This window comes from Pelmatolapia mariae, linkage group LG18, assembly GCF_036321145.2.
Source record: "Pelmatolapia mariae isolate MD_Pm_ZW linkage group LG18, Pm_UMD_F_2, whole genome shotgun sequence".
NCBI classification, from domain to species: domain Eukaryota; kingdom Metazoa; phylum Chordata; class Actinopteri; order Cichliformes; family Cichlidae; genus Pelmatolapia; species Pelmatolapia mariae.
The window spans coordinates 4,708,146-4,721,307 of NC_086243.1; the positions used below are offsets into that span (position 1 = coordinate 4,708,146).

General features: G+C 38.9%; 1 protein-coding gene across 9 annotated transcripts in view; it reads left to right on the top strand.

The window, feature by feature from the left end:
* Positions 1-13,162, top strand: part of astn1 (astrotactin 1) — a 435,323-nt gene that overhangs the window by 161,593 nt on the left and 260,568 nt on the right. For all 9 annotated transcript variants that reach the window (XM_063461087.1, XM_063461088.1, XM_063461091.1 and 6 more), the window contains 3 exons: positions 174-341; positions 9,200-9,284; positions 11,899-11,973. In XM_063461087.1, coding sequence (XP_063317157.1) covers positions 174-341; positions 9,200-9,284; positions 11,899-11,973 — 328 coding nt within the window. The remainder of the gene's footprint in view (positions 1-173; positions 342-9,199; positions 9,285-11,898; positions 11,974-13,162) is intronic.

The following is a 13,162-nucleotide window of genomic DNA, read 5'->3' on the forward strand; positions in this document are numbered from 1 at the left end:
TTTCGTTCCTTCTCATTCATCCCTGCTTTTTCACCCTCCCCCTGTCTCCATTCCTGCCATCTTTTTGTTACCCTTCAATTACCTTTGTCCTTCTCCTCAACCATCTTATCCATTTCACATTTCTTTCCTGTTCCCTTCTCTTCCGTGTCTTCCATTTCCTCTGTCCTACCCAGGGTCAAGGTTCATTTTGCTCCAGGGGAGCCAGTTGGATGCTTCAGACTGGCTCAACCCGGCCCAGATCTTGTTGTACTATCAGCAGAATGCCAGCGGGCCCTGGGTGAACGAGCTGTGTGGACGACGCCTCCTGGATCCCTGCGAGCATCAGTGTGACCCCGAGACAGGTGAGCCGAGGCCAGAACTACCAGCTCTTCTCACAGCTTTGAGTGGAAACATTAACTAGCAGTGAACTTATTGATCATCTCTCTTCATGACTTCCATTGGACGGGTGAAGTCCTGAAGAGAGCTGATATTAATACAGTTATAATTATGACCTGTTACATAAAATGCTGCTGCTCTTGAGATATGGCAGGCTTTACTATAAAAGCTTTCAGATTAATTAGAAGGTTGAAATGATATGAAAATCATTGTATTTTACAATTAAATTCTAAAAAACAACAAAGTATAGTTTATTTTTATTTTTAAATTAGTTTTCATGGTTTTTTTTTCAGAATATGCCTACAACAACATTTTGTGACAGGTTGATAATCGGGTTAATTAAGGACATTTTCTGTTTAAATTCATTGAGTAAGCACAACATTTTGTTTAAGTCTAGTCTTTTTTTTGTTTTGTTTTTTCTTTGAGTTACAGTAAATTTAGGCTTTTTGTAAGAAAAAAACTGTATTTGAAACGCACTGGTTTACTGGAGGCGTTTGAAGTCTGATTTAGTTTAGTTATGGAGTAATTTGCCACAATGTGAAGCTGCTTGTCGTAGCTGTATCCATTAGGCTACGTCCACTTGGTTTCTCTCCGTTTTGGCCTCCCGTCCACACTAAGACGCGTTTTCACTCAAGGAAAACGCAGCATTTGCAAAACGCTCTCGAAAACGCATACATTTGAAGATGCGGAAGCACTGACAGCGAAAACTGAGACTTTTTCAAAATTATGACACATTTTAGTCATGCGATGCAGTCATGTGACCAATTAAACCAAGATAGCGGAGGGCATTATACAGCAGTTTTGCTTGCTCTCAATTTTGACAGTCCTATTAAAGATTAATATCAGTTTGTACATGCTCCAGATAGCTTTTCTTCAAATTCTTTAACTCTCACTCGCTTTTGCGATTTTGTACTTTTGTGTTACTCACAGCAACAACTCCACCTCATTGTTAGTCCATTTAAAAAACTCGGTGCTTTTCCTCAACATTTTGCCGTGACATTTCAGAGAGCCGGAAAGTAAGTAAGCGGCAGACAGAAATGAGGCAGGCCGAATCTTCTTGTGTTTCACACATGCGCAGTACTGGAACGTAAGCGTTTTCGGCCGTTTCAATGTGGACGCACAACTCTGTGAAAATGACTGAAAACGCTAATGTGGACACGGAGCGTTTTCAGACATAAATCTATCCGGGCTAGTGTGGACGTAGCCTTAGTCGTCTGGTATATTTGGTGTTCCCTCTGAACAGAGTGAAATTTGTAACCAGCCATCAATTTTTTTAATTTCACAACTAAAAGCATGTTTTACAGCAAAACAAGAAAAAATGAGCCTCCAGAAACAGAGAAAGGAAAAAGTCGCATCTGTAACTTTCACTTACAGTCTTAGCTAATGCCTATCTCACCATACCTGCCTTCAACAGAGAAAGTTTTTAGATGGTTACCCTCTAAAATCACATTTATATGCAGACCTTGTTCATTAGTCGCCTATTATTGTTCATTTTAACTTAAGTCTCATATAATAATAATCTTATTTACTTCTTTAATCTAAAATAGATAAATAGCCCACATCTAATGTATTTCTTAAATTTCTCTTCTTGCACAAAGTGCTAATGATTATTGCTGAGGGGAAGGCTAATAAATCTTCTGTGTACACTGTGTAACAAGTCTACTTCAGATAAACTAAAGCTAATTTTAAAAAATACTAATCATAACAACCTTGTTTAACACTAACCTTATTATATGAAACAGCTTCACTATTTTGACAAAACATAAAGAGTATTAAAAAAAAAGAAAAACATCCTGATGACACAAAAATGATGTAATGGACATGGCGAGGACATTCTTTTTATTACCAGTTTATGACTCATAAAGTTGTTGTAAACAAAGAAAAAACTTAACACTACTAATAAATAGCCAACTTTAGCAACATCATGAGTCACAATTCTAATGCTATTAACAAGCGTGCTCCGTCCTCCTCCGTCATAGTGCCCCCTGGAAATACTTCTGATGTAGTTTGATTTGTTTTTTTTATTATTCTTCATCCGCAGTGTTTTGTTTTGGGGTTTTTTTTTATTCTACTTCTTTTAGAAAATTGGTGAAGATCTTTATGTCCTCCTGTTTTGTCTGCTTGCATGTGTCTACACAAGTTGCTGAGCTCGCGGTGCCGCCCCGAACAGTGCAATGTACAGTGCAGTGTGATAAAAGTGAACCTGATTGTTTTCTTGAAACAACATCATAAATGCAAAAGCAACATGATAATAAGTTCTGATTGATGGGAAAGTGTATAAATAAAACACACAAAACTCAAAAAGTAAACAATGCAAACACAATAGTGGACTGTTTTATTTTAAACTTTTGGCTTTTGGTTAAATAAGTGAGCTCACTGTGAAATCTTAAACGTGTTTCTGAAATATGTGTTTCTCACCCCAACGGATTGCGGCAGATGGCCCCTCCCCTCCCTGAGCCTGGTTCTGCTTGAGGTTTCTTCCTGTTAAAAGGGAGTGCATGCTCATAGGGGACCATGTGATTGTTTGGTTTTTCTCTGTGTGTATTGTTGTACGGTCTGTCTTACAATATAAAGCGCCTTGAGGCGACTGTTGTTGTGATTTGGCGCTGTATAAATAATATTGAATTGAATTGAAATATGAATACAAATATGATCTTATTAGACACCTAAAAATAAACATTGTGTTTAATTCATACTAAGCTGACTGATTTCAAACATTTCCTCCCTCCATACAAATTACTTTTTCCCAGTTCACAACAGCAGTCATCTCATGATTTTGGGCTTAATGGGAATAAGAGCATAGAGATATAACAAACAGCTACAGGAGAAAGTGGACACAAGTTAATGTGATGGAATAGTGGCGTATAGCTGCATGAGGAAAAGGTGCTTCATGGGAGGTTCCCCAGCAGCCTGAGGTTGCAGCAGCATAACTAAGGCTTGGTTCAGGGTCACCTGAAGGAGCCTTCACTACAATCTTAATCTGAAAGGAAACTTTTAAACCTGATCTTAAAAGGAGAGATGGTGTCTGTTTCATGAACTCAAAGTGAGAGCTGGCTACACAGGAGTGGAGCCTGATAGCCGAAAGCTCTGCCTCCGTTTCTGCTTTTGGAAACTTTAGGAAGCACAAGTAAGCCTGCAGTCTGAGGGAGAAGGCTTCAGTTGGGATAGTATGGGGTCTAAGATGTGACCGAGCCTGATCATTCAAGACTACTTCTTATATTTAAACCACATACAAAACTATAAATTCAAATGAGAATATTTTGCTTATAAAAATAATAGCAAAACATGTTGCTGTTTAGTGAGATCTTTATCAGTCTCACTGCCTGTATATATTTTGATCTTACAGTATGGGACTAAATGTAGTGTGTTAAACAGATTTATACAGTACATTCTGATAAATTAATAAATTAGAAGCATTTGATCTTTGTGTATGTAGTTATATCTCATTCCTCAAATTTGCTCAATACTTGCAAGCATATGTTATTAATAGGAGACACAATGGTGTGTTTAATTTCTCTTCTCTTTGTTAGTGTTAAAAAAGATGCCTGTACGTCTTTGTATTCAAAGAGTATCAATCAGATCATTTTAATAATTGCCTATTATAAATGACTTCTTCAATTTCTGTTCTAACCTTTTTGTCAGGGAGTATTTTAAAATCAAAGTGCTAAATATAAAGTGGTCCCTGTTCCTATGGAGGTGTTGACAGTAAATTTTTCCCTGGGCAATTTCCCACATACAGAAATAGCTCTGGCTTCAAGTTTCAAGATAAAGCTTTACAATGCATAAAAAGCTTCCAAAAAACAACTAAATTTCTTTATGAAAACTGTGTCAGCTTTCAGATATACACCAATCAATTAAATGCATACTGTCATATGTAGAAATTTTTTTCAAACATGCTTATATCTGTAATGGCTCGAGGGAGAATGCAGACAGAACAGTGTAATTTTTGCTTTCTTAGACAGTCTCTGCCACTGCATCACTCTGATTATTAGTGCAAGAAGAAGTCTCACATTTAAAGCGGTGGAAGTGTCTTCCTTGTTTTGTATCCATTATTCAGCAGCCTAACTCTCCCCTGGGCAATACAGAGTAAGTTCTGAGACCTTTAAATGAATCAAAAAGCTGGGCCAGTGTGTCTCATGCCTGCTCTTCTTGGAATAATTTCTGAGGTTCACCCACACACCCAAACCTCCACTCTCCCCACTCTTAAAATGATATATGGACCAGCCGCAGGCTTCAACAATTTTATTATATTTTTTATGTGATTAATTTGTAAAGGAGCCATTGTGCACATGTAAGGTTAGATACAGGTTTATCAGTGGGATAGCACACATGACAATGAGTGAAAGTGTGTATAGGCTGCCAGGAGATTGCAAAGGTGCTATAGATAGCTTAAATCCAATCCTCTTTTCTGCTGAGAGAATATACTGATGAAAACTGAGATGGGCTGTGACAATTTCTGTGCTGCTCCTGTGAGACACTAAAAGAGGTGGGGATGCTTTAAAAGTGGTGTTTTCACCACATATAATACTACTGATTTTTCACTCATTTTCAGGCAAGTCTTTGTACCTGACCATTTTCACAGGAATGTTTTGTTTGTCAAACCACTTAACATTCACTTATTTATCATTTAACCATTCACACAGTCAAATTTATTAGAGCTGTAGTCATAGGCATGAATGCCATTGTAATTTGGGCTTTTAATTATGTTTTAAAATGTTATTTTCCCCCTGTGGAAAGGTTGGGGCTTTGTGAAGCCGTTCCATAATGTTAGCTTGCTTCATCCATTCTAAGAGTACTTTTGATTTATGTTTGTTGCAACACCCAAATGTGTCCAAGTTCCAACTGTCTAGCTGTTGATTTGCGATGAGGTTGAAGAGTCTGGAGGTAGTCCTCCTTCTCCAGTACTCCTCAGTACTGCACTTTGTGCAATGTATGAGTACCAGTAGCAGTAAAACAACCCCAGAGCATGATGCTACTACCACCATGCTTGACAGCTTTGTCTCATCTGACCATAAAACTTTTATCCAGGAGGAATTTGGTTTGTCTTTGCTAATTTCAGTCAAGCTCGAAGGTCTTCTTTTCTTGGTTGGCACCCTCTCTATGCTGTGTTCCAGCAGTTTCCAGTTGATGGCAGACTTCAGCCTTGTGGGTTCCTGGGTAATTCCTGAACATCCTAACCAATTTCCTCTCATCTGTGTATGACAATTTGGGTCTATCTCCAGACCTTGGCAAAGATGTGACACACCCAAATAACTTGAACTGATGATCCTGGAATGTGCAGTTGTTTAGAAATGGCTCCAGCAGACCGTTCAAACTTATATAGTTTTCCTTTTTAGATCTTCACAGAGTTCTGTGGACTTTTGTTCTGTCTTCTGTCAGTCAAACAAATACTTTTATGTTGGCAAAAAGAAAAAAGTTTTTACAAGTTTTAAGTGAATACATGACTAGTCCAGTGCAGTCTTTGCTATCCACAGGACAGATCAAGTTTCAGGCTATTTGAGGGTGATTTGTACTGTATAGGTTCAGTATGTGTTTTTAAAGGTGACAAATCGCAGAGTGAAATTCAGTGAGAATAAAGCGTGAAGCCTAGATTGTGGCTCTGGCTGTATGTTGAGCAATTATGGAAAGTAACACCTTGCAAGTGTAAAACAAGTTTGAGCAGAGTGCCGTGACCTGAGAGTGCAATGAAATGGCAATTAAAGTAAGATGAGCCATTTAGCAATGATCAGGAGCTGTGCAACAAAGCTCATTGCCGCTCCAGCATTATTGTTATTAGTTTTTGGATGCAGTTTAGATTATCAGTGAACATGTAAAACTGGCTTTCCAGTGTCAAACATTTCAATTCTTTCATTGCACATTTAACAGAGCAGCAAAGTAGCAATTATATTCAGAGCTACAGGATGTACATGTTAAGAGTGCCGACGAGGAAAGTCTTGGAAAAGCTGGTGTTAGTGAAGAGCACATCCAGGTGATTCTTTTTAAAAGAATAATTACTCAAAGCTTGAGGAGTAGAGCATGAACTTCCGTAATGTAGCTAAGCGACTAGAAGATGATGAGGTCTTTCTGGTCTATCTTCACATCTTTTATCCTAACATGCTGCGCTACTGATATCTTGCACTGCTCTTTCGAACCCCTCCACACAGCTGTTATTTTATTACACTCCAATTACACAAGTAATAAGTTAATGGGGAGTAATGAGCTCAAATACACCAAACTCTAATGGTATTCTACTGCTGTGATAAAGCAGTCATTTTAAATGTAAGTTTCCTTGAGTGAAATTCGATGAACACAGCAGATTAATCGTGACCAGTGTCAGTGTTTTAATCATGTAATGTAAAGTTAGTTTAAATTGCAGCCCCATGTGCAGCACTTAATGGGCCAATAACAAGTTGGGAGTTCAATATTTAGGAACTCTGTGAGAGGATGTACCGTGCAGCCTTTGAGCAGGATTATTATTTGAAAAGGGCACAGAGTATATCTCTTTCTTCACCTTGTTTTTGTGTTCTTTTCTCAAAACTTTGCTGGGATCACGGGCATTACTGAACCCGGTCTAAGAGTTGTTTTAACTCTAGAGCACACAGAGGCTCTCTTGAGTACAGAATCAGTATTAGAAAATAACCCCCATCTATATGTTATAAAATATAGACAGACTTGAAATCATGAGGATGCCTGACTCTTTTCTTTTTTATTCAGCTAGCATGAAAAGTCAGTAAACGATTTCCTTTAGCTTGGCAGGTACTGACAGTTGACCTTTTCCATTAACAGTGGTGTATACGCCCAGGGCCTGTGCTCTTCACTTGCCTCCTATTGAGCATGAGGAGAGCATGTTGTACATGTTACCCCTGAGTAACCATCTAAACCAAAGGTGAGGCCCCATCAATCATACTGGATAAAGTCGAGGCCGACATTTCTCCCAGGAGCTGATAGCAGCACAAAAAGCACACAGGCCTCACTTATCAGGACAATGGCAACACAGAGCATGAGCATTGTACGAGTCCCACTGCTGAGGTATTGGACATTCATATTCATGTAAGACACTGGTATTTTTTGTATCGAGTAGTCGGTTTAGCACCTCTAAAATATTGCCTAGTGACTTTGTCTGCATATCAAACAGTCCTACATCTGAGGCTTTAGAAACTGTTTCAGATGGCTTTAGACATTCAACCTTTAAACAGCACAGATGGGCAATGCTGCATTTGATGCTATTAGAAGTTGCACCAAATTGTGGCCTTAGGCCTGAGGACTAAGTGGATTTGGGCAAATTACAACCCAAGACACTCCCTGCTTTAGTAAATAATGGCAGTGCCAAGTGACAATTCATTAGACTAATCACTAATCTAATCACTTCTCATTTGGGTAGGGGATGTTATTCAGTCATTGGGACCAGTCTGATAAGTGTGAAAAACACTAATATAAACAGAATCTATTAAGTCTAGACATCTGGAGTAATGACTCAAAGTTAACTTCAGTATTTACTTCTAGGGTGTCCTTTTCCACTGTGTAACCACACTGATAAGCCACAAGAATAAAAGAAACAGACTAATATTCTTTGGTCCTCAAAACAACTCAAACTTGTCTGGGTATGGACACGGTACCTTTGTGCTATCTGGCAATACGATGTTGTTAGCAGTCTCTGTGGGTTGAGGCTTCGATGTTAGAATTCGCTGGGTAACTGTACCGTCTGTTTCTCTTATTTACTCATAAAACAAGCAGAAATTGGAAACATGATAAGGGAGCAATCACTTATTGAGAGCTTCAACACTTTATCCTATGGTTGCATTCACGGCATCATATTTCTTTCCTTGGAATTTGATGACATCTGAGACTAAAATGGAACTGAACCACAGTGTTCATCACAGGTTGCTTTCATTTTGTTGGCAGCTGGCAAATTACATATGTGCTAATTGTCTTACCAGTAAAATATTCTTAGTGTATTTCTTCTTTAAGGCAAGTGCTAGCTAAGTGTCAGTCTTGCAAACTGACAAATAAAAGTAAGTTCTTGATTTAAAAAGTATTCTGTCACAGTCTGGCTGATCCATTTAGACATTTATTTGAATGAAACCTAACAATTAAATTCTGATTGAATTTTAAGTATGGTAACCATTTATTAGAAATCAAACTAATACAAACAAACAAATACTATATCCTTTATGCTTTTGATGAAATAATTTGCCATATCCTCGGCTTATGTCTAAAAGTAGTAGCTTTAGGTTACTGGTTGGCCTCTTCAGTTTGTCTTGTTGCAAAATAAGAATTTCCAGAAGAAAAACAAATAAAAACGACATTTTTAAAACTTGGGGTTGAAAAGAACTTTAGGGTCAGGAAGCATCATGCACATCAAGAAGGAGTCAAAAATCAATCCAAAATGAGTCATGCCGCAAGGTTTTAATGAGCTGACAGTGTCGGAGCGAGCCGGTGCTTTACACGCTGTGTCCTTATCAGTGTGTCAGAAACCCATCCACTGACATGACGCACAGCAGTGAGCGCCATCGCTTTTTTTAGTAGCCATTTGGAGACTGGCTGTACTGTACTGAAACAACTGATTAAATATTCTCCTGCTGCAACACTCTGAGGAATTTATTTTTCTGTTCTTTGTGAGATTTAAACAAAAATAGCTAAAAAACATAATAAAAAAAAAGACCACCTATGAATACATCATTAAAAATAAGAGATGATTAAGAGTGCTTCTCTACAGAGGATTCATCTTTAGAATAGCTCTCCTGCAGTGAAATGGAAGGAGAGGGGCAGAGGGAAATTTCTAATGAATTAAACAAGGCTTGACTATAATGAAGACATGATTGAATCACTGGCTTTCTGCTTGCAGGAGAGTGCCTTTGCTTAGACGGCTACATGAAGGACCCGGTCCACAAGCACCTCTGCATCCGCAGTGAGTGGGGGCCCAATCAGGGGTAAGTTATGATAATCACCTCATAATGGTTTGTGATTGCTCATTACCATCCCAAAGTCGAACAGTGGAACAACAAAGGAATCACCCTACGCATCAAACCAAGTGGTATTAATTTGCCTGCAAGAATCAAAAGGAACAGTAATGTTGACAAGTACAGCTGATATTTTTGTGCAGTTGTGCACATCGCCGTGTACTGTAAATAGTCTTCGGGAGATCATTTTTCTTTGTTGCTTGGGTATTTGTTTATAATCGATGTCATCGTCTGCCTGATACAATTCCTAGTTTTATAGTCCTCCGCTTGTCCCGAGGTCATGTCACTGCGTAAAACAGATTAGATGTGTTATTATGCAGAATGTTCAGATTTACATTTCTACAGCTCTATTCACTGAGTTTATGTATCAACAAATCCTAAAGTCTGCTGTTCATAGGCACTTTCCCTAGCAGGGTCAAAATCGTACAATATTGCAGACAGAGAGCCAACAATTACCCCCCAGCGAACACAGATACCATAGTATACCTGTTGTCGGCTGCTCTCAGTGGTCACTTACAGACTTGGGAATACATCAATCGAGGGTCTCTCCAGCAGCTTCCACCTGTGGAAGTGAACAGCATGATTTTAGCACCTCAACCAAAAATCACAACTGCAATAATAAATTGTACTGAAGTACAACATGGTTTTCTAAAGCCAAGCAAATTCATGTTTGTTCTGTGTTCAGTTTAGTTATTAGGTGTAATTTCTTGCAGACTCAATGCAGCCACAGGCGGTGAAGTACCTGCTGTGAAGAGTATTTTAACTGTTAGTATTAAGTTGGTATGTACCTCCGAACCCATAATATATCCAGTAATGTGGCTGCAATGACAGCTGCGTGACTTTTAGTACTATCTTTAAATCATTTTCGGCCATAGGTAGATTTGTTAATTTTCAGTGGCTTTAATGTGGTTTATGATCTCTTCATCTTTTGACCTCAAAGTCACTAGTTCTGTAATGATTCCAAGTGATGACTCGATATTTTTTGGCTTTAAAAATGCTGTTTCAGGCTCTTCTCCAGGAAGTTATATTAACACTTAATTGAGTTCACATCTGCTTCTTTAAAAAGTCCTTGACCTTTGGCGAACACTGGTGCCACAGTGCTGACCACTGGGTGACCGCTGTGTGTGTAAGTGTGCGTGTGCGTGTGAGGTGTTACTGTCACACAAAAAAAAGCAAGCTACATCAGAGAGGACTGTGCTGATTTACGGGGCAGTTTGCTGCCTGACCTACAAATACCTGCAAAAGATAATATGGGATCCAGCCCTTTTATATGTAGCAGGCTGTCACATGTTTATGAAAATAACATCAATAATGAAGTACTTTGTAATGGAACTGTTTCAGAATTTAAACTGTCTCGTGGAGTTTTCTTGGTTTGTTCTGTGTGTGTTTTTATACCAAACCATATTGACTGACTAGAGTGCTCATGACATTTCTTTTCTTAGAAAAAAGAAAGAAATGCAATGACCACAGGGAGATGTATTGTGAGAACGAGGGGACCCACTAAAGTTTAGCTCCAGAGCAATATGTCTGGGCAACAACTTGTTAACAAATGGTAACAATGAAAAGGTACCCCACTGTGACTTCTTTAGTTCTTGTGGACTGGTACTAGATTCTGCTGCACCTTGAAATTGTTCTACCAAACAGTGAGAAGAGTGAATGTGATGATGGCCTGAACAAGTCAAATCATACATCCCTAATCTATCACGTCGCCGGCAGGCATGTATTCTCTGTATCACACGCCAGCCTCAGTGCACGTCGGAAATGTTTTCTTCTTTGTCTGCATTTTATGAAACGTCAGAAATTTCCCCCCTTTGCCCAGCTACGTAACTCTGCACCTCTTTATCTCATTTCCCTGGTGCTCTCCCTGAGTCCCTGTCACACCTGTGTAACTGAGTGAGCACCCTGGGGTGACTTAAATGTTTAATGACCACGGCCTATGGCGTGGATGCAGCTCTAGTCTTCCTCGATGTTCTTTTTGCTTACAGTAGTGGTGGAGTTTGCTCAGAATGACATCGGTCCCCTGTCACTTCTCCCCCTTACACTCTCACTTTGCAGACTGTTTAGTCCCGGAGCTGCCACTCCCCATTAATCTCCATCATTCCCCCTCTCTCGCTTCTGCCTCTTGGCATCTGTCTCCTCCCTTTGATGCCCCCACCCTCACTGGCTCCTTTGTGTGCCCTCTCCATCACCTTCCGTCTCTCTCTCCTTTCACTTTGACCCTTTCTCCCATTCTGTCTCACCCTGTCATCCTCTCTTATCCCCTCCCCTGGTAAATAGATATGAGTCAAAGTCACATTGCATGTCAGCTGCTGGAGAAACACATTTTTCAATCATTATGTTTACACGTAGTGCACATTGCAATGCTGGTTGTGATTTGTTGGGCTCTGCGAGGCGGGAAAAACTGAAAGTCAGACATGGAAACATGGCTAGTGTTTCGATGTCTAGGGGGTTTAGATTAGGAGGGTGGTACAATGAAAAATTTAACACTTCGCAGGCTTTGATTTTAACACACAGTTTTATTCTCTCTCACCTTTTTTCTATTCCTCTGATCTATTCTTTTTTCTTTCCTTTTTTTTCATGCCAGTCCCTGGCCTTACACCATCTTCCAGCGTGGTTTTGATCTTGTGATGGGAGAACAACCCTCTGATCGCATTTTCAGGTAAGGAGAACTTCACAAAACTTTGTTTTATCTGACTGCATTTTCTGTGGTGCTGCAGTCAAATAACTTGTTAGAATTCAGGTACAATAGCTTTGATTGTGTCTCTCCCTTATGATTAGGGGAGGATTTTGAGCTCCGGCTGCAGAATACCTTCTAACTCTGTCAGTTTTAAATGCACTATGAAAGAGGTTTGATTTTCAGATGGGAGAAACATCACATAAGCTGTCTGCTCTGCTGTTGAGAATTGATTTTTAAAACAATTTGAATGCTACACATTCATGAAATTGATTGGAAAAGTTAATTTAGTTGACCACTTCAGACAAGGGTTGATATTAAGCAGTAATTACTTTTATGAAACTGTGATAACATGAGTACATTTTTTTCCCTCTGCAGTATCGTGGAAATTAATGCATAATGCATATGTTTTCCCTGCTGTTAAAAAATCACTTTAAAAAAGTTACAACGGAACAATGGCTGATGTTTCATTTGAATTGAAATTGAAAACACTGAACAAGTCAAGGGTGTGACAGAACAGTTTCTGTCCATGCTGACTCCATATTGGTTCTCAGGTCCGTAAGTGCATAGTGTTTTGGGGTTTTTTTTGTAATTTTACACCACCATTACAGAGTGGATTTTAAATCAAACCAACAAGATGTGATTGAAGTGCAGACTTTGAGCTTTAGTTTAACAAAATTATTGCATCAACTGTTAAAGATTTTTATTTTATAAATTGTCTCCATTCATACAGGCTCAAGTGTAATTAGACAGTTGACTGTAAAGTGGTTTTGCAGCCATGTTGATTTGAAGACCTGAAAGACAAACAAATTCGAGCATGGACGATATTCACCTTTTATTTAGCATATATGACAGCACAAACAGCTAAGATAAATGACTTGCTAAGCACCAAACATATCTCCAAGTTTCTAAAGAATCAGATATAGTTCACAGATGTCGGTTCAGATTGAAAAAGCAAGTGAATGCTGGCCTTTTGTCAGATAAAGGTAGCTAATTTACAGCTGCTTTTATAAATTCTTATGCTTTTAAGAACAGATTATTGTTACAAACACAGCGTTACAATATATATTTAATCTTTTCCCTTGTGTCTTATGACAGAGATCATTGCTTTAGGCTTTTGCCTTGAAGAGAACATATAGCTGAGAGAAAATCATTCCATTCTCACATTCACAAC